Source organism: Bombina bombina, chromosome 4 (assembly GCF_027579735.1).
Source record: "Bombina bombina isolate aBomBom1 chromosome 4, aBomBom1.pri, whole genome shotgun sequence".
NCBI lineage: Eukaryota > Metazoa > Chordata > Amphibia > Anura > Bombinatoridae > Bombina > Bombina bombina.
The window spans coordinates 1,064,260,733-1,064,283,232 of NC_069502.1; the positions used below are offsets into that span (position 1 = coordinate 1,064,260,733).

General features: G+C 32.5%; 1 protein-coding gene across 4 annotated transcripts in view; it reads left to right on the forward strand.

Moving 5' to 3' along the window:
- The window catches only part of NRXN1 (neurexin 1), a 2,027,363-nt gene that overhangs the window by 1,199,685 nt on the left and 805,178 nt on the right, over positions 1–22,500 (forward strand). For all 4 annotated transcript variants that reach the window (XM_053712207.1, XM_053712206.1, XM_053712209.1 and 1 more), the window contains one exon: positions 14,360–14,533. In XM_053712207.1, coding sequence (XP_053568182.1) covers positions 14,360–14,533 — 174 coding nt within the window. The remainder of the gene's footprint in view (positions 1–14,359; positions 14,534–22,500) is intronic.

Sequence of the window (22,500 nt, forward strand, 5' to 3'; positions counted from 1 at the left end):
AAAACACACATAATGGTTTATAGTAATTAGCTGGTTGTTTTATGTTGTACACATCTTAACTCAAAACATTCCATCATGTAATCTGCATAGCTTTGTAAAAATGTGAAATACAATTAAAAGAAAATAACACTTCAGTTCTGCTATATTACTTGGCAGTGTAGCCCCCTTTTTTTTTATCAGCAAGCACCCAGAAGTGATTATCAAAGTATCTGGATAACCAGGCTGAGTATGAAGGTCATCTCTGTGCTTCCCTAAATAAGCATGCACTGTTTTCTGCAGTTGTGACTGCTCAAGCGTATAATAAAGTTTTGGTGATTTGAAACCTGCTGCTTCAGCTGATGTTATTGGGAGATGTTTTTTTATAGTGGCTAACACAGGCTTTTTACAACCTTAACAACATTTCTACATATTTGTGATGCAATTTGAAATTCTTTTTACAGTATACCAAGAATAAAAATTAAAATGTTAGAGTTAATAAATAAATTCATCATTTGATCATAGTACTACAGGCAAACAACAGAAACCAAAAACATATCCAGCAAGATATCGGTACTATATTTGCAAATTGCTCTGGCACTAAAGAGGGTTTTAAAGTGCCAAACGAAAATGGTGAAGTGTATTTCATTATTGTATTATTGCTTTCCTATAGCTGTGTTTAACCCTTGCAAAAAGATTAAACCTATAGTTAAGTCAGCTCCAGAGCTGCAATGCAATTCTAGAACCAAGCTGAATACTCCTGGTGAGCCATTGGGGCATATTTATCAAACTCTGTATGGAGCTTGATGCCCCATGTTTCCGGCGAGCCTGAAGACCGCTGCTCCATAACCTGTTCGCCTGCTCTGAGGCGGTGTACAGAAATCGACAGAAATCAACCCGATCCAATACGATTGGGTTGATTAACACCCCTTGCTAGTGGCTGATTGGCCGCAAATCTGTGGGGCGGCATTGCACCAGCAGTTCATCAGAAATGCTGGTGCAATGATAAATACTGAGAGCGTATGCTGTCTGTATTTATCGATGTGCAGCGGACATGATCCGCAATATTGGATCATGTCCGCTTGCACAATGGTAAATAGGCCCCATTGTCAAGAGGCTTATATGTGTAGCTACCAATTACCAGCTAGTGCCTGTGGATATCTGCTCCTGAGCTTACCTAGATATCCTAGGTATGGTAGGAAAACCAAGAGAATTAAGTACATTTGAGAAGCAAATTGAAAATGAATATAGAATTGCATAATTTTTACATGCATGTCTTTTTAAAGCGACATGTTAACTCAATAATTTATTCATATTAAGGGCTCCATGTACTTACAGGCGGGCGGACAGCTTCTCAACTTGCTAAGCTGTCTGCCCACCTTCGCTACATACAGGCAGTAGATCTGTTGATCTACTGGCCCGTATGTATCATTACACACTCATCACAGTGTGTAATGCCCGCCCCTTCATTCACGCAACTGAAGGGGCTGTGAATCACTGAGAGCGAGCAAGCTCTCAGTGATTTTCCGTCACCACCTCAGAGGTGACGTAGGGTGTAAGAAGCAGTGGTCTAATGACCGCTGCTTCTTACATTGTGGGAAGCAGGCTTGCTTATTGTGAACCTGCACTGCAAGGGCTCCAGAGCAACTTCCTTTGTATGCTGACTGACATTTGTATCAGGCATTGGTTATAAGTAGGAAGTACTTATCATAAAATGAGTAGGTAGCACTCAATATAAAAAAAATGGCACATATTTTTCAGGGTAAAAGTGGAATGTTTAGTTGTCTCTTTTTTCTATGTGACAGACAATTTGTGAGTACAATGTGCCTTTAAACTATCATCTTGACTAGTAAGCTGTAAATGCATGATGTGTTTAAAAGCCTGATTGCTCATGTAGTAGTGTGTATTAAAATCACTGTGGTATTCCATTTAGTTTCTGAGAAAAGTGATGAAATTAAAAACGCTCACAGGCTGTGGTTTCCTGTTTCTTAGGATATCAGCACTTTATTTAAGCAGCTACAATTCAGTATAATAATTTCAAAATAGTAAGATATTAGTCACATAAAATGTCAGAAAATAAAAAGTACTTTCCATAACCTAGATATAGAATTGTTCTTATGTAGTAAATATAATATTAACATTTGACCATATTTTTAAACTAATTTAAAGGAACAGTTATATATATATATATATATATATATATATATATATATATATATATATATATATATATATATATATATATATATGTAAATATATATATATATAGATATATATATAATGTATGCATCTAGATATAAACAATTAAGTACTGCATTACAAAAAAACAATCTGCATATTAAATAAACTGCATAAAATATCACTAATAAAAAATCTTTTTCAATATGTTGATCAGGTCAGCTCTGCTTTGGATGGTTAGAGCCATATATAAATGAGCTTCTATGACAATCAAGTAATCACTGTGTAGCATGTAGTTCTGAATCCTGTATGCTAATTTACAGCCATTTATTTGGAATAGATTTTTTTGATAGATAAAATAATGTTTTCACGGGTAAATTTCATACAAAGTGGGCAAAATCATTGGGATTTAATTTTATTTTAATGTTCCTTTAAGCAAAAATAATTTTCATGACATTGGATTGAAAAGTAAACAAATTGAGCTCAATATCCTATATTATCAGAACTGAAGAAATATATGGATATTAAATAAAACCAGGGTTTCAAAAAGTGATATTTTTGTAAACATACATTAAGCTACAAGAAACTAGAAGAAAATTTTGATGCAGTTAAATTCATTGATGAAATCCTTAGCTACAATAAAATAGTAAATTGTATTCATGACTTGCTGGAAACAAATATAATACAAATAAAAAATAATTTAAAACTGTCTGACACTAAACTAAACCTATTGTAAATAATAAGAACCTTCTTATGAAAACGATTTTTATAGCATTTTTTATCACTTTTATAGCTCACATTTTAGATGTTAGATATCGAGATCATATTCACTGTCCAAGTCAGACCCCTCAAAATTCCCACAAATGTTTGTCTAGGAGGTTAGTGCATTAATAAAAGCTTATATTACTTGTAGCCTAATTCTCAAAAACTCTCCAGCTTGGAGTGAAATATTCTCAATGAACTGTCCAAGAAAGTGGCAAATCCTGGAGGTCCAAGCAACCTGTGAGCTTCCTCAATAGAAAGCAATTCTATTTTTTTTTTCATGATTCAGATAGAGCATGAAATTTTAAGCAACTCTCTAATTTATTCCTATTATTAATTTTTCCTTGTTCTCTTGCTATATTTATTTTAAAAGCAGGAATGTAAATCTTAGCAGCCAGCCCATTTTAAGTTCAGCACCATGGATAGCGCTTGCTTATTTGAGGCTTACATATACCCACCAATAAGCAAGCATAACCCAGGTTCTCAACCAAAAATGGGCCGGCTCCTATGCATCACATTCCTACTTTTTAAATAAAGATAGCAAGAGAACAAAGAAAAATTGATAATATGAGTAAATTAGTTGCTTAAAATTGCATTCTATCTGAATCTGTATAAAAGAATCTGAATCTCAATGAAAGAAAACATTTGGGTTTAGTGTCCCTTTAAGTAAAAGTGTATTAAATGAAGCCAGTGTGGAATTTTGTGAAGCAATATTGTAAACATGATCCTTAGTCCTTAAAATCCTGTTTTGTTCTTTTTGTACAATTTTTACCTTGTAGTAGATAGTATTTTAACCCCTTAAGGACAAGGCAATTTTTCAATTTCCTTCCCTTAATGGGACAGTCTACAACAGAATTTTTATTGTTTATAAAGATAGATAATCCCTAATTACCCATTAAACAGTTTTGCATAACCAACACTGTTATATTAATATACTTTTTACCTCTGTGATTACCTTGTATCTAAGCCTCTGCAGACTGCCCCCTATCTCAGTGCTTTTGACAGACATGCAGTTTAGCCAATCATTGCAGACCCCTAAATAACTCCACGGGAGTGAGCACAATGCTATCTATATGACACACATGAACTAGTACTGTCTAACTGTGAAAAACTTTCAAAATGCTCTGAGCTAAGAGGCGGTTTTCAACGGTTTAGAAATCAGTTTGAGCCTAGCTAGTTTTAGCTTTTCAAAAAATACCATCAAGGGAACAAAGCAAATTTGATGATGAAAGTTAAATCGAAAGTTGTTTAAAATTGCATGCCTTATCTGATAAATGAATGTTTAATTTTGACTAGACTGTCATTAAGGACCAGGGCTATTTTTACATTTCTGCGGTGTTTGTGTTTAGCTGTAATTTTCCTCTTACTCATTTACTGTACTCACACATATTATATACAGTTTTTCTCACCATTAAATAGAATTTCTAAAGATACCATTATTTTCATCATATCTTATAATTTATTATAAAAAAATATAAAATATGATGAAAAAATGTAAAAGAAACACACTTTTTTCTAATTTTGACCCCTAAAATCTGTTACACATCTACAGCCACCAAAAAACACCCATGCTAAATAGTTTCTAAATTTTGTCCTGAGTTTAGAAATACCCAATGTTTACATGTTCTTTGCTTTTTTTGCAAGTTATAGGGCAATAAGTACAAGTAGCACTTAGCTATTTCCAAACCATTTTTTTTTTTCAAAATTAGCAATAGTTACATTGGAATACTGAGATCTGTCAAGAATTCCTGAATAACCCTTCACATGTATATATTTTGTTTTAGTAGACAACCCAAAGTATTGATCTAGGCCCCTTTTGGTATATTTCATGGCAACATTTCACCGCCAAATATGATCAAATAAAAAAAATTGTTCACTTTTTCACAAAATTTTTCACAAACTTTAGGTTTCTCACTGAAACAGCTTGTGCAATGATGGCACAAATGGTTGTAAGTGCTTCTCAGGGATCCCCTTTGTTCAGAAATAGCAGACATATATGGCTTTGGGGTTGCTTTTTGCTAATTAGAAGGTCGCTGCACACCACACATGTATTATGCGTGAAGCAGTGAAGGGGCTAATTAGGGAGCTTGTAGGGTTAATTTTAGCTTTAGTGTAGTGTAGTAGACAACCCAAAGTATTGATCTAGGCCCATTTTGGTATATTTCATGCCACCATTTCACCGCCAAATGCAATCAAATAAAAAAAATCGTTAACTTTTTCAGAATTTTAGGTTTCTCACTGAAATTATTTACAAACAGTTAGTGCAATCATGGCACAAATGGTTGTAAATGCTTTTCTGGGATTCCCTTTGTTCAGAAATAGCAGACATATATGGCTTTGGCATTGCTTTTTGGTAATTAGAAGGCCGCTAAATGCTGCTGTGCACCACACGTGTATTATGCCCAGCAGTGAAGGAGTTAATTAGGGAGCTTGTAGGGTTAATTTTAGCTTTAGTGTAGAGATCAGCCTTCCACCTGACATATCCCACATATCCCACCCCCACTCCCAAAGGGCTCTCTTCCCTCCCCCCACCCCACAAATGTCCGCCATCTTAAGTACTGGCAGAAAGTCTGCCAGTACTAAAATAAAAGTGTATTTTTATTTTTTTTTATTAAAAATTCTGCCTTGTAGGATCCCGCCTTAGCCCCCAACCTCCCTGATCCCCCCCCCCAAACAGCTCTCTAAGCCTCCCCCTCAACCACCACTGGCCCTCTGCATCAGTAACTCAGCAAATCTATTTCTGCAGTGCCCCACTTGTGCTATTTTGAGCGAGATCACAGCAGAGAAAAGCTCAGAACTGCAGCGACATACAGGCTACGTCCCTGGTCCTTAAGGGCATAATGACCAACGTACGACGTTGGTCGTTAAGGGGTTAAATATGATTTGTATTTTGTACTTTGAGTACTATCTTTATTTTTATTCTTTAAATATTAATTTTATATTGTACTTTAAAGGCATGGTAAATGACTGCCTAGAGAAACCTAAAAAGCAGATTCTGTAAGGTTTTAAAATTGCTGAAAATTGTGTTAACCGACTAGTTGATTGGCAACATTTAAAGGTTACAGAATTAGCTTTTTGGTCTCTCTAGGCCAGGGTTCTTCAGACTTTTTTTTCCCAAGACCCAATTCCATTATACCACCTACCTTCTTAACCCCATTTTATGGTTGGGCTGAAAATTTCTGAAGTAATATACAACAAGATAGCTGCAATTTTTGCCAAAGTGACTAAAATGTGTGCGTACTTTATTCCTGATTGTAGTCAAACTTGAAAGTGTTGTAATAGGAAATAACACACACACCACACACTCTCATACAACACACACACCACAAACTTTCACACAGCATACCACACACACTCTCATACAACAGACACACCACACACAGTCTCATATAACACAAACACACACCCTCATACAGCACACTCACACACCAAACTCTCAAACAACACACACACTCTCATATAACACAGACACACTCTACTATAACACACACACAATTCGAGACCCAGTAAACATGGTGTTGCGACCCAGTAATGGGTCCCAACCCGTTGTTTTAAGAACCCTGCTCTAGGCAATGTCGTGGGAAGTACAATTTTTATACAAAAGGTGTTTAATATCCTTTAAAATCTAATAATTACTTTGTAAATGTTGTAATTTGGGTATACAAAGTCTATAGAAAGTTTAAGTCAATGGGAAATTTACTGACATAAAGTGAAATTGGCATTCCTAACTTGGCATGGGAATGTGCTTTTTTTTAAAGCAAATAGAAATCAAATTATGGTGTTTTTAGCATAAGGTAACACACATTTTGTTCTTATTTTAAATACATGTCTTTTTCTATAAGTACAATAAGTTAATTTGGTATTTTTAGACAAAGTAGCCATCATACATTTGGTAAGATGGCACAGCAAGAGGGTCAGGTTTAAAATGCATAGAAAAGTATGTGAGACCTGTGAGAGAATGTCAGATCTGCCCAAGGAATGCCCCCCATTTAGCTCACTCACCAAGGCATCAAAATTAATTTTACAAGTTTCTTTTTAATTTTGTACTTCTTTTGTACTTCTTTTGTATAATTTTAACTTTGTATTTTTTAACTACACTATGGACCCAATAAACAAAATGGGGACATTGGAACTTGTCTGTCTGCCTTTTAGCAAACAGGTAGTATGCACTGTATGTCTGTTGCTCACATGTAACATTGCAAAAGGACTACTCTGTGCAGTGCTGCCCTATGTAACAATGTAGCCTCTCTTGTTTGCATTAGGAATTTTGAGGGCTCTTGCTCAATATCTTTTTTAGTGGGTCCTTGAGCACTCACTGCGTCACTAATTTTCTCCCAAATAATCTTCTTACGAGCGCCTGGGGTTTGCTTGACTCGACTACCATAAATATTGTCATAATATTCGAGTACTAGATCAACAAGTACAACATTCTGTTGATGCGAGAAGTTAGGGTTGCGAGTCTTCTTAGAAGTAGCAGAATCTCCGGAGCAAGCCATCTTGTCAAAGTGAATACCGAAAAGTAAATAAACAATATTCTAAGATTTCTGGGAAAATGCACATTCTTATACATGTCAGCAGCCAGACGTTGCCGCTTGTCTGGCGATTATGACACCTAGATCATCACGTGGGTAAAGAACTAAACCAATCAGGTCGCAGACTGCTTCTTAACTTTGCTCTTTCGCGCTGAACGAAGCTTCAAAGTTATCAATAATCCAATTGTCTTCGACACACAATAGACGCAAAATTTTACGGCTTGGTTTTTAGTACATTCATGTAACGAAGTGCCATCCGCATGGTGCGAATGCCGGCGGGTTATTTCGTTACGGTCTGTGCGAAAAAATTGACGCCTTAGTACATGGCGCCCTATGGATGACAGTCAGCGTTTTCTGTCTTTAAAAAAATGATAATATATTTTTACAGCCTACACTTTTGGTGGTCTCATTAGTGTCTCCTTGTTTATCGTGCCAAGATATAATTATCAGTGCATTATGTTTTAATCCAGTAAATAATTAAAGGGAAATAGTGTTGACTCTTTTCCCTTATGAATAAGGACATTTTTTATCTTGTGATCTTTTGCATTTTTGCTGAAAACTCAAAATAAGATTTCATTTTTCTCTTCGTTCTATCAGCCTTGTCATTTTTACTTGACATTTATATAAAAGAAAGAAAATAAGATCATAAGTTGTAAATTATTTTTGGCCGCACATAACATGTGACAAGATGTCAACCTCAATGTTTTTTCCCCAGCATCTCAAAGCCAGTTTCTGCAAACTACCACTTTTTTTTATTTCCCTGCTGATTCCCATCAGTCCAAGATAACAGTGGTTGAAAAACAATTGAAGACCATTAATCATTTATAGGATATTGCTAATTTAAGCAATAATAGAATTCTATAAACATTTGAAGTCTATTGATGACAGCTGTAGGTTACAAATGTATTTAACTGAAAAGTACAATTGTGAAAAAGAAATAACACTAGTTTAGATACATTTAAATATAAAAACATTTATCTTCCTAATCATTTATTTATTTTCTCTCTCACTAGAGTTAGGGTATTATATTTGTTTCTTATAAGGATCACCTACATTCTAGTGACTGAATTTTACAGTGACTTGAGGCCCCACATAAAAAGGTCAAACTCCCCCTCATATTTTGTTCTACCAAGTGGTGCAGGGACTAAGAAATTGGTTCTGTTATTGGCTCCTCCACAAATTATTACCAAAGGAATAATGCTTTTTCAACTACACAGTTCTGTATTTTGTTAAATGTCAAAGTTCATCGTTGAGATACAGGTATTTGATAAAAAGGTAAAGTATTCTTCATACACTGTCTTCCTCTCTGCAGAGTAAACAATAAGGAGGATGGTATTGTGCTCTTTGTACTTGAGTAGTTAAAGAGACAGTCTACTTGAATTGTTTTATTTTTTTTAAAAGATAGATCATGCTTTTACTTCCCATTCCCCAGCTTTACATAACCAACATTGTTATATTAATATTATTTATAACTTCTAAACCTAAACATTTCTTCCTGTTTCTAGGCCCCAGCAAACCACCTCTTATCTCAGTGCATTTTATTAGCTTGTCAGAACCAGACAATGCTAGCTTATGTTTGCAAAATAGATGGCATTGTGCTCAATCCTGTGGAGTTATGCATGATACAGCAATAATTAGCTAAAATGCAAGATTATAAAAATCACTGAGATAAGGTGCAGTCTGCAGAGGCTGTCTTTTAAAAAAAATAAAAAAATTTCTAGTAGACTGCCCCTTTAAGTTATACAATTTTTATAATAATGATGAGGTAAATTATACTATATAATAATAATAATAATACAAAAAAAAAATAATTATTATTTTTAGTTTACCTTTTTGTTAGAAATAATTTTTATCAATGCTATTTAATATTTTTTTGTGTAGTTCATGACAAGGGTTGAGTAAATTATTTAATTTTGTATAGCATATAAATGTTTATATTGAATGAACAGTACCAATTGAATATTAAATTACATTTAAATATTGGTCCTATAAGAACATGGGAACATTTAGGGCTCCATGTACAAAACAGTGTAAGCTGCCCTGGAGCCCTTACACTCTGAGGTGGTGAGGATAAATCACAGAGTGCTTTCTCGGGGTGATTGACATTCCTCCTCTCACACGATTTTACATGCTTTCATCTACTTAACTATATATATATATATATATATATATATATATATATATATGTTAAAGCCATTTGCAGGGAAAAAAATTCTAACACTTGAGACCTCATATCTTTGAGATCTTTTTTGTGCAATATTTATTTTGAATAATTTTTATTAGTGTCATCATGAGTGTAACTATAGTTTGTAATGCATTTTTGATGTGTTTTGTGCAACTTTTTTGTTTTGAGAAACAGTTATCCAGAGCTCTTAGGATGCGGTAATCATTCTAGCGTAAATCACCATTGCACTTAAGTGATCACTTTTACTTTCAACTCGTAATACAAGCGATAAGCCAGACAAGTGCAAACACCCACAATAAACCCCTTTTCCCTCAAACGCAAACATTTGCTCTCCACTCATAATCTATCCCTATATAAATTATTCTTTTATATATAAATTATAGCTTAATTTAGTAGTCTATATGTTTCAATATGTGTCTGTAAGTTGGCATAATGTTAGCAAGTGGTATTGTGTAGCCCAAATATGTAAAATATATATTTGTCTGAGGTCAGGAAGTAGATGACAGTATTTTTAAAACATAGGGCTCCTTATACTAACTGGAGGGCGGACAGCTTTTTAACTTGCAAAGCTGTCTGCCCACCCGCCTGCCTTCACTACACACGGGCAGCGGATCTGTTGATCCACTTGCCCGTATGTGTCATTACACACTCATCGGAGTGTGTAATGCCCACAACTTCATTCGCACGACCAATCATCGTGCGAGTGAATGGGCTGTCAATCACCGAGAGAGAGTGAGCTCTCTGTGAGTTTCCCTCACCACCTCAGAGTTGGCGTAGGGTGTAAGAAGCAGCAGTCTAATGGCCGCTGCTTCTTAACATTGCGGGAAGCAGGCTTGCATATGTAAACCTGCCCCGCAAGGGCTCCAGAGCAGCTTTTGCTGCTTCATACATGGAGCCCTTATACCCATGAATCATGACTTATTAGCAAATTACACAAAACCCAGCTTTTTGTGTAAAAATCCTCTCTTATCTTTTAACACTATCTAGTAATCTATCCTTGCTCCTTGAAATGTCTTTCTCCACTCCTCATTGTCATCCTCTGACATTACTTCATCCACATTTTTATACTTCTTTCGCTCTTTTCCATCTTGTCAATCAATACCACATAAAGTTACTTTATTTTCTACCTACATATTTTTTAAATCACATTAGCAGCAAACTTGTCCCTACATATTCCTATCCTTATTGCCACTCTTTTACATTCACTTCATCCTCTCAATTTTTATACTTTTTTTCACTCTTCTTATATTCATATTAGCAGCAAATGTATCCCTACACGTTGTCCTAAATACACTCCAAATGATTTTTTGACCCTTACCATAACATCTACTACACCAGGGGTCAGCAACCATGGCTCTCCAGTTGTTTAAGAACTACATTTCCCATGATGCTTAAGTGTCTTTAAGCTGCCTAGGCATCATGGTAAATGCAGTTCTAAAGCATATGGAGAGTCAAGGTTGCTGACCCCTATACTACACTGTCATATGAATCATGTAGTTAATGTGCACATTTTTATGTGCCCTAAGCAATGATCACAGTATATATTGCAATAATAATCATATTAATAGTCATGTTATGGAGCAAACATTTTCTAGAGATGTAAGATAACTATACAATATGGATACTATATGAATGTCAGTTAGTCAATTATGTTCTTGGCTGGAAATAAAACTATGAAAGATTACTTACATTTTGAGCTATACATATGTTATAACAACACATATAGTGTGATTCAACTTATTTTTAAGTTATCAACAAAGCAGTTGTGGTGTTCCATTAAAGTTCAAAGAGATAAATTCATTTTTTGTAATTAAATGATTAATTTAAAATAACGGTATTGTGTAAAAACTTAACAGAACTATGTCATATTTCACTTCACCTATCTGCTAGGTTTTTGAAGACTGTGTTTTTGAAAGTTCAATGTGCCATGTTTCATCTATTTCTGAGGTTTTAAAAATGATCTAAAGTGTCTACAGTTGTACAATATTCACTTTTAGCAGATAGTGGGTATAACAGCAAAATGATCAAAAACATTGCCTATGGTATTGAACTATGAAGGTTATCCATTAAGCAGCAACAGCCAAAGTTTCCATTAAAAAATGTTCCATTTTGCACTATCCAAGCTTACTAAAAACCCTTGTAGAAAATATCATATTTCAAAAATCAAGATGGTATAAGCACAGTTTCTAACCATGTTACTTTGGTTAATTTTGAAGAAATGCAGTATAAAAATCTTATTTGTTAGGGAATGCAGTTTAAAACTCAGCTTGTGAAGAAATGCAGTGTAAAACTCTTCTTTCAACCACTTGTGAAAGTGCTTGAAAATAATGAATTTTCAATCTAACAACTTCATCTATACTTTCTGATAATAGTAGCTATCATCGGCAAAATCAGGTTCATGCCTGTGTATAGCAATGTACTGCTTCTGGCTTCCCATCACATGAGGTCTCCCTCTGCTTCTTATATTCTCATATAAACATATCTGAGATATATTATAAATAGATAAATAAATAGATAGATAGATAAATAGAAAAATAGACAGAAAAGTGAATCCCAGGTCTAGGTGATAGGGCACCTTGGTTAAACAAAGCACAACAACAATTTATTTATAAATATAAAAGACAAAATAAAATGATCAAACATTCAAAAAGTTAAAAGTTACCAAACTAGATGTGTCTAAAATTAAACATCTCCCCGTTTATTGAACTCTTGTTAATTTTATTAAATAATCTGCATTTGTCCCCTGCTTTAACTTACTGATAGTAATATTTACACTAATTCACAATTTATTTAATAGTTCATACAAACTTATAGCCTATTGGATATGAGGCTTTATACATCTAAAGCCATTATAATTTGATATTTGAGTCTGCTGTAGGAACGTCCTTGCAATTCATTATATGATGGATCATTCATTGGTGACTCCAAACATTTTGATTATGAGCTACTTTTTGTTATTTTATATTTATAAACCAATTGTTTTTTGTACCTTTTTTAGTAAGTTTGTCTCAATGCTTTGCTGATATCCTAACAACTTATTCATCTGTCTATCACATACAACAGAAAACCACATGGGCACATAGCCAAATATCAGAAACCAACATTTAAAATGTAATATTAGAAATGTTTCCACTTAATTGAAACAGTAATTATGGTGCATTTCAATGTACAGACTCTAGGGCCAAATTATCAAGCTCCAAACGGAGCTTGATGCCCTGTGTTTCTGGCGAGCCTTCAGGCTCGCCAGAAACACAAGTCATGAAGCAGCGGTCTAAAGACAGCTGCTCCATAATTTGTCCGCCTGCTCTGAGGTGGCGGACAGACATCGCTGGAAATCAACACGATCCAATACGATCGGGTTGATTGACACCCACTGCTAGCGGGCGATTGGCAGCGAATCTGCAGGGGGCGGTATTGATAAATGCTGAGAGCATATTCTGTTAGCATTTATCGATGTGCAGCAGACATGATTCGCAATATCGGATCATGTCTGCTCTTATCATGATAAATAGGCCCCTCTGTGTTTTCACTCTTAAAGGGACACTAAACCCAAATTTTTTTCTTTTGTGATTCATATAGAGCATGCAATTTTAATCAACTTTTTCTTTGTTTTCTTGCTATCTTTATTTGAAAAAGAAGGCATCTAAGCTTTTTTTCGTTCAGGACTCTGGACAGCACTTTTTTATTGGTGGATCAATTTATCCACCATTCAGCAAGAATAACCCAGGTTGTTCACCAAAAATGGTCCGGCCTCTAAACTTACATTCTTGCATTTCAAATAAAGATACCAAGAGAATGACGAAAATTTGATAATAGGAGTAAATTATAAAGTTGCTTAAAATGTCATGCTCTATCTGAATCACGAAAGAAAACATTTGGGTTCAGTGTCCCTTTAACTTAAACAGCAAATGTAATTTACCTAAAATGCATAGGTCTATAACAAAGTAATGGGTGGAAGGCAAAGTTTATTAGCTCCAAAATTTGTAGGCTTTGTAATGTTGTTTTACTTAATCTACATATATATATAGAGAGAGGTCTTTTTCTAAATACGTAGATAGTAAATCTGTGGAAATGTAATAATCAATTGCAAGGTTTTCTAAAATGGCTAACATTAACTGAAAAATAATTACTGTTGTCCATGGTTCTGTAATAAATATCATTCTATAAATGAATAGTCCTTCAGAAAATTTTCTTAAATATATTTTTATCATTAGTAATTGTAAAAGTACATTTTAGTGATCTTGCACATGAATAAACAAAAAAGAACTACACTACAATCAGCATATTTTTTTGGTGATGGTGATGCATACTTTAAGTGTGTTTATTAGATATATAATACATGTACATTCTCAAATGATCACGAATGCAAATATATATATATATATATATATATATATATTATATATATATATATATATATATATATATATATATATATATATATATATATATATATATACCGTATATATATATATATATATATATATATATATATATATATACGATTATCATCATGTGGACTTTTTACTCTTGAGTTTAGTAGTACTTATACATTCTAGAAATTAAACAAACACTTTTAATAAAATAACAAATAATGTTCCATTTGCTATGTTTCTTTTTATAATTTTATATCGGTTTTGCATTAATTTACTAGTTGTATAAGTCTAATAAATGTACTTATCATTTCCACAAAGATTTTTACATTTTTCTCTTATTTTTATTTAAGGTGAACTATATGTTGGAGGTGTTGCAAAAGAAATGTACAAAACCTTGCCAAAGCTGGTGCATGCAAAAGAAGGATTTCAAGGCTGTCTTGCATCTGTTGACCTAAATGGACGCCTTCCAGATTTGATTGTAGATGCTCTTTTGTGTAATGGGCAAATAGAAAGAGGATGTGAAGGTACTGAAAATTTTAATCACACTGTATATTTTGCTCTAAATGATTCAATCTATATTAAAGAGATGTGTATTTCAACTGTATATATTATTATTCAAACTATTGGAGTTTTCTTGATGACATGCTATATTTAGATTTTTATTTCTAAAAAAGGCACCTAAAGCATTTAATATACATATATATATATTCACTAAATATAAACAATACAAAATATTTTTTCCATGTGTATTTTAATAAAGTCAGACTTTTCTAATTATAGCATACAAGCAAAATACTATGTAACATTTACTGTTCATAAACTCCTTGGGCCAGTTTGAAAAAAAACTGAAGTCCATTAAAGTATGATAAGTCAAGATAACATGCAAACTCAAAACAATACCTTTAATTGTTTCATTTCAAAAGAAAAAAATAAATATATTTAACAATGATAAAATAATAGTAAAATTACTCAATGTAATTATAAATTTGCATTCCAATAGTTTAATATTTTGTTTTTTATTAGCTAATTTTTAAATCTTCCTTTTACTGTGACATGAATGTCTCAAATAATATTAGCTTTTTATTTTTATTAAAGGAATAGTATAGTCAATTTAAACTTTCATTATTCAGATAAAGCAGACAATTTAAAGCAACTTTCAAATTTACTCCAATTATATATTTTTTTCTTTGTTCTCTTGGTATCTTTATTTGAAAAAGCAAGACTGTAAGCATAGGAGCTGGACCATTTTTGGTCCAGCACCTGGGTAGCACTTTCTGATTTGTGTCTGAACCAAAAGATGGACCAGGCTCCCAAGCTTACATTGAAATAAAGATACCAACAGAAAGAAGAAAAATGTATAACAATAGGAGTAAATTAGAAAGATACTTAATTACATGCTCTATTTGAATCATTAAAGTTTAATTGTGACTAGAATATTTTATTAACATAAAAATATTTTTGCCATAATAACAATAATCAATAAAATTTTATTTTCAAAATGTTAATTTTCTTTCCATTCTTGATTTTGTTATATGTTTTGGTTGTATTATAGTGCATTTCTACATGTTACATTTTATTCTACCTTTTATTTTTTTTGTATTTCTTCTATTGATTTTTTGTGTGATTTTTCAATTTATGTTTATTAAATAATATAAATCCACGTTTTACATTTCTGTTCATAACACCATTCTAGTTCAAGTTAAAAAAAATAATAGAAACCAATATGAAACACAATAGTATATTTATAGTATATTTCATTATTGTTATTCCTTTGTATTTAACCATTTTAAATATATATTTAATGTACCAATAATATCTTAAAGACTAAAATTTCCATGTTTAATACACATTTATTGAAATGGAATTCTGTATTCATAATAAAATAAAAAAATATATATTTATTTTATTTTAACATGCGTGTTTTTGTTTTTCTGTTCCATTATGTTATTTGTTGTGGTTGTTTTTATTATATATGTGTACATTTCATTTTATCCTTTTATTTCCCTTTAATAATTTTTTGTCTATTTTTTTTAATTAAACATTTATTTACTACAAAACTAAATCACAAAGATGATTATGTAATTAATTTTTTATTTGAAACATTATTTAAAAATAGCATATCTCTTCATTCATAATTATAAATTCATATGTTTTCATTTTTGAGGATACTACCCTTAACCAGTGTGCAGGGTCTTCACTTTGTCTATAAACAATGGCCTTTGCAGGTTTTTCTTCTATATAAGTCATACTATATAACAAATAGCACTCTGGATATTGTAGGATATTGTAACCGATTTCCTGGTCCACAGTGGCATAGTTTACTAATGACATACAGATTAAAGAACATCAATTTGTTAATATGTAAGTTTATGTTAACAAAAAACAAGAAAACAAAACAAACAACAAAAAAGCAGTAATATTTTATAAAATGTGATATTCTAAGATGTAAAATAATGCTAAAAAGAGGCACAGATAAAGTACAGCTATAAAAACAAACAATTGATCTGTTACAAAGGAGCTTATAAATATTAAATATTAATATTCAGTTTTAATGCCATGAATTTTATCTATAAATTGATACACACTAAAGAGTATTTAAAACAAAACAATATATACATTATTACATAAGGAAAAAAATACTTATCTTTTTATAAATTTTACTAAAATGTAGATTGTAAAAAAAAAAAAAAAATCTATGTAAATACAGTTCAAATACATGTATATATAATGACATTAAGCTCAATATTCTTATGGACTATTTCTGAGTTTTATGGTTCAATGACCAATATTACCTATCAATATAGTTAAATAACAGAAATTCATTGAAACAAGTACCTTTCCTGTGATATGTCATTGATTGTTTTTCTTACCATAGCATTTACAGATCCTTTTGTTTAAATGTTTGTCCAACTTGTCTATCTGCAGCAGATTACAAAAGGTGAAAATATTCCCAATTTATACCTTGACAAACATTAATTGGATTTTGTGATAGATTAAAACCCCCAGTAGTCAATTTTCTTCAAACTGCAGATTCTATTTCCTAAGTTCAATAATGAGTTTTCTCTGGATCAAATGGGGACTGCTTCGTACTTGTACTGAATTTCATCAAACCATGTCTATTCTGTTTAGCTTTCTCCCTGAATTCCCTCATGATACTGATCTCTATCACTTGTTTTTTTAATGTTGTTTCCACCTTCTTTAAGTCCATTGAGTTATCCCTATCACTTAATTGGGTTTTGCAAGGTCTTCAAAATCAGTTGGCTGTACTAAGTTGTTTTTCAGACTTTAATTGTTCAATACCTAGTGAAATATATGACATAGAAATAACATTAATCACATATATTATCACATATAGTTTATGATTTTATTATTATTATGAGAAATAGCAAGGTATAATATAAACCAAAGCAAATATTACCATTACATGAGGTATTTTACAGTAATATATTTTATATAAAAATATATAACAATAGAAAATGAAGATACATATCAACCAAATATTAAAAGGTAGAAGTGTTATAAGATAAATGTGTTTTGCTTTAATAGAAAACATTCATGCTTCAGCTATACTAGACGGAAATGTGCAAAACAAAGCAGGCTCAGTCCAAAATGATAGAATTACTACTTTTCTTTACTGGTTCTAGGGAATAGAGTTAATCTTTGGACCCTAAATATATAGATTCTCTACCTGAGTGGATTCCTATTGCACCTACTGATCTTTTCACATGAGATAAAAATAAACTAGCGTGCAATGCTTATATACAAATATAAAGCTATCAAAGGTGTGTGGATAAGATAGGTTACAGAAGATAGAGTACATAAAGAAATAGTCAATCCTTTATTCAAAACTAGTAAAAATAAAAGATTTGATAATATGTGTTGTAAGATTTAAAAAAGATAAAAGTATTATCTTCTATTTTTTATACAGAAAAAAGAAGTATGCAGTGAATATAGTTTAATGGGAAATGGGATTGCAGAGAATGTGCTTCAAAAATTAGTGACAAGCGATTGAAATGCAAAAATTATGCTTAAACAACCCAAGTAAACATAGGGAATAGATACAACATACTAAAATCCAATATACTAAATGCAATATGCTAAAATCAATTGATATTAAAATAAATGTATGTATTTAGTTAAAAACGGAGTTGTACTTATACAATTTCAGTTTCCTTCAAGCTTTTGGCTTCCTAAATGATAGTATAGTCAATGACACCTGGGCATGAAGTTAAAATGTTGCTGAGTAACACCTCTATTATATAAGTGTGTGCATGTGTGTGAATGTGTGTCTATGTCTGTGTGTGCACATGTGCTTGTGTGTGTTTAGAGTAAAATGTGATGTTGGCTCCAACAAGAAATCCCTGAAAGATTCCATACAATTAATGTGTACATAATCTGAAATAAATAAATAAAAAATGCATATCATATGCTTAATTACTTTCAGGAAAATAATCAGATTAGTTCAATTCATTCTAAGAGCCAGATTTATCATTCATAGGCAGACAGGGGCAAACATATTCACCCCTGTCCGCCCAGCTTCTCCTCTGGCAGGCAGTAATCCACTGCCCGCATTTACGATTGCACATGAGTGCTCCTACACGTTTGCATGCAAACCTGCCCCCTGCCCACGCACGGCCAATCACGTGCAGGCAGTAGCTCTCAATTTCCCCGGTCAGTAGAGACTGTGGAGGCTGAAATATTCCACAGGGCAGGGAGGCAGCAGTCTGATGACCGCTGCTTGATAAATCCTTACTGCAGGTTCACTTGTCTGAACCTGCAGACAAAGGGGAAAGAAGGGCTTTATAAATCGAGCCCTCAAGGTATGAATTGAGCCTATTGGAGAGGTAGAAAGTTGCCAGTTTATGCCCTTTGTTCCTAGAGTTCGGTCTAACTTCTGTTTCAGAATTTTATTTGTACTCAGTCACTTTGATCAATGCTTTCATTTTCTAAATTTCCCATCACAGCAATACCCTTTAAACTGACAAACTTACACAGAGAACAAAGGAAACTCTCACTAGTGTAGTATTTACTATAAGTGCAAACATACTTGTACAAATGTACAGATAACCCTAAACAACGAAACCTCAAATATGAAGTATGTAAACAGATTGTTGTTCATTTTCCAATCATCTATGGGAAAAGGCTGTAATAAGCACCAAACAGTTCCAGTTCAGTAAATATCTCAGTATACAAATGTTAGTATATAATCCTTGTATGTAAGATTGGCTTTGATCTTTGTCAATCAAACTTTTGCAACAATAGAATTTCTTCCCTTTAATTGATCTTAATTTTGTAATTATAATGATTTATATTAAACCTTTCTTTTAAAAGGAACACAAAGCCCCCCAGCTTTTCACAAGTTGAAAGCAGTGTATAACTGTATATGAAAGGTCTGTGTAGAGACAATTGCAGTAATCTTTTCACAATGATGCAAAATCATGAAGCAATGAGGAACATTCATGTTCAAGTATGAAGTCCTTTCCCCAGGCTATGCTATTTGAATGCAAAAAGTTTGAAGATTTGATCATGACTATCACCTGATATTTGGTTATTGTATAGGGATTAGAACCACTATGTATGTTTTTTTATCATTAAGGTTTCTTGATGTTTGTTCTCTGCATTTTATTTACTTTATGGATTCTGGCAAAAATTAATAGGTGAGTTACCTTTAGCAGAAGAAGACAGATTGAGATAGGTAAAATGATCAAGTAGTGTTCAAGGGTAAACCTGCCATTTTCCACTGAATATATGTACCTTTATGTTGGAACTAAGTGACACATAGATCTCTGTTCCACCTCATGCAATATAACAATGCCCCCATATTTATACATAGGCATAAATTCCAAACCAGATAATTTCAAACTCCCAAAATACTTAATCTAATGGAGAACACTCTACCCAAAAGCTGTATTGTCATGTACTAGTGCTGACTAGTAGATTAAAAAATAGGTGACATTTTCCCACTTTCAGAATTGATAGGAGCTTCAAATTAAAAAATAATTCCAAATAGATCTAGCTGATAAAATTCCCAAAATTCCTGACACCTACTCAATAAAGTGCTTGATTACAAGTGGAGCACAACATTTTCTTGAGGGTTTTCACAATCTTTTGCACTCCTTTTTATTTGCACTGATATTACAAGTTGAGTGAATTACCTCAATTTCAGAGCTGTGATTAACTGTTTTACAAAACTAAAAAGTTGAATAAAAATCAACTAAAATATATTACAAAGTACAGTTACACTCACAACAACACCGTCTAATAATTATTGTTACAAAAAAATACTGCACAAAAACGTTATAAGAGTTTAAAGATATGAGATCTCGGGTATTAGCAAAAAAAAGCCACCAAAGGGCTTTAACATTGAGATACATACATTGCTAAATATGTATATGTATGTATGCTTGCATGTATGTATTTATATATATATATATATATATATGTGTGTGTGTGGTTGAGCTCTTCTACTTGTTGTTCTAAATATAATTTATGACACTTGGGTCTCCCTAAGTGTCATGGGGGAAACCAGACATGGACTCCCTGCCCAATGTGCCTAGAGGAATATGGCTGCACCGAAAATGACGAGGCCCCAGAAGGTCAAAACCATCATCTGGGGCTGTTGTGTTCCTAGTTCAGAAGATAATTGCCTAGTATTTCGGGGCTGTACTGACCTGTATAGGCAGGATCAGACTGATATACTTCAGGATAGATCTTTTCTGTGAAAAGCATATTTGTGCAAAAAGAGGCTGCTCCCAGGTGGTAATATGCCACAAGACAAGCTATTAAGCTTTTGTCTGTGACTGGGTGAGCTCTTCTACTTGTTGTTATAAATATAAATATATCAGTTTTTATTTATATATATATATATATATATATATATATATATATATATATATATATATATAAAGTTCTACTCTGTGAAAAGCATTGCTGGGCTAAAAGAAGTTGCACCCAGGTGGTAAATCGCCATAGAACAGGCTAACAATGGTATTGAGCTGGTTGTTCGTTCCTGTGAGTGCATTTCTCTCTGTGTGTATATATATATATATATATATATATATATATATATATATATATATATATATATATATATTAAAAACAAACATGTTAAAGAACATTGGAATATGAAATGTAGGGTTAGTGCTAATGAGAATATGTGATGGTGTTTGCATTAGAGTTGGTGTTAGGTTTTTTTTTCCATTTGTTTTCTCTCCATTGACTTCTATGTGGGAATATGTTAACGTGCACGCAATATAGTAAGTTCTGATTTTTGCGCTAGTCGGGTTACTGCTAGAACATAATAGCACAAAAATCTTAATTGTAGCAGAGTTTTCACTATAGCGAAAATGCAGAATACCGCTCCACTTGTAATCGGGCCCAAAGTCTACACACAAGTTATACATAAACCGAACCTTTTTCACTGGTAAAGCAGCTTGATGGAAATAAGGAAATATGATTTAAAGTTTTGAAATGAAAAGAGCAGCTTTTTAACCTGTCTTATCTCTGTGATGCAATCCTTCATATGGCTGTAAATTGGCTTGTTTATACACATATTAAAAATTCTAATTACTTAAATAAAATACCAAAAATTGAGCAAAACCATTTAGTGTGTTTTTGCCTATTTGCGTTTCTCAGAAAATGCCAGCATACAATTTTATTGCATAGGGAATAAGAGTTTTTATATTTGGATTTAATAATGTCAGCTGGTTTAGTACTTGTGCAAGGGGAATTTATCAGATATAGAATTAATCAAACACTGCTTAATATAAGTGAAATAGAGAGCTTTTTCAGATATTTGTATTAATAACAGCCAACAGGATTATACTTTTATCCCTCTATTAGCGACTGTGAGTTATCATCTGCTGTACCAAATTGTATTTCCAACTAATTGAGTTGTTGAGCTTTTTCGTTACATTGTCAAGAATTGTTCAATAAATGCTTTATTATTTTGGTCAATTTAGCAGTTGCAAATTTCCAAAATAAATTGTGGAAATGCTATATAAAGTAATTAAAATTAAATTAAAAAGTATATCACTGTTAAACTTGTTAAATGTGTGGGATCAGTTCTGCATCAGAATTGCTTTGCTAGATACTACAAGAAAAATAAGAAAAATTATATTTGTAAAAAAAAAAACAGCATATTTCATCGCTATTATTATTTAGCAAAATAGTGTATTTAGATTTTTGCTCTTTGTATTTAAATTATTACATTTTATTTTCACTAGAGCAATTAAAAAAATAGCCCAATATTTAGATTTACCTGCCTTATGTGACTAGTTGGCTGTTTTTAAAAAAAATACTGTTATGTTTTATCTGCATAGAATATATCAATATCTAAGTATTCTTTAGTGAATGACCCATATATATATATTACATTTTTGTGAAATATTTTGAAAGTAAATTGAACATGATTTTAATAATGATTTTATATATATATATACTAGTCCTAAAGCCCGTTGACATGGGCCATTTTTTGCAGTACAGTGGTCCC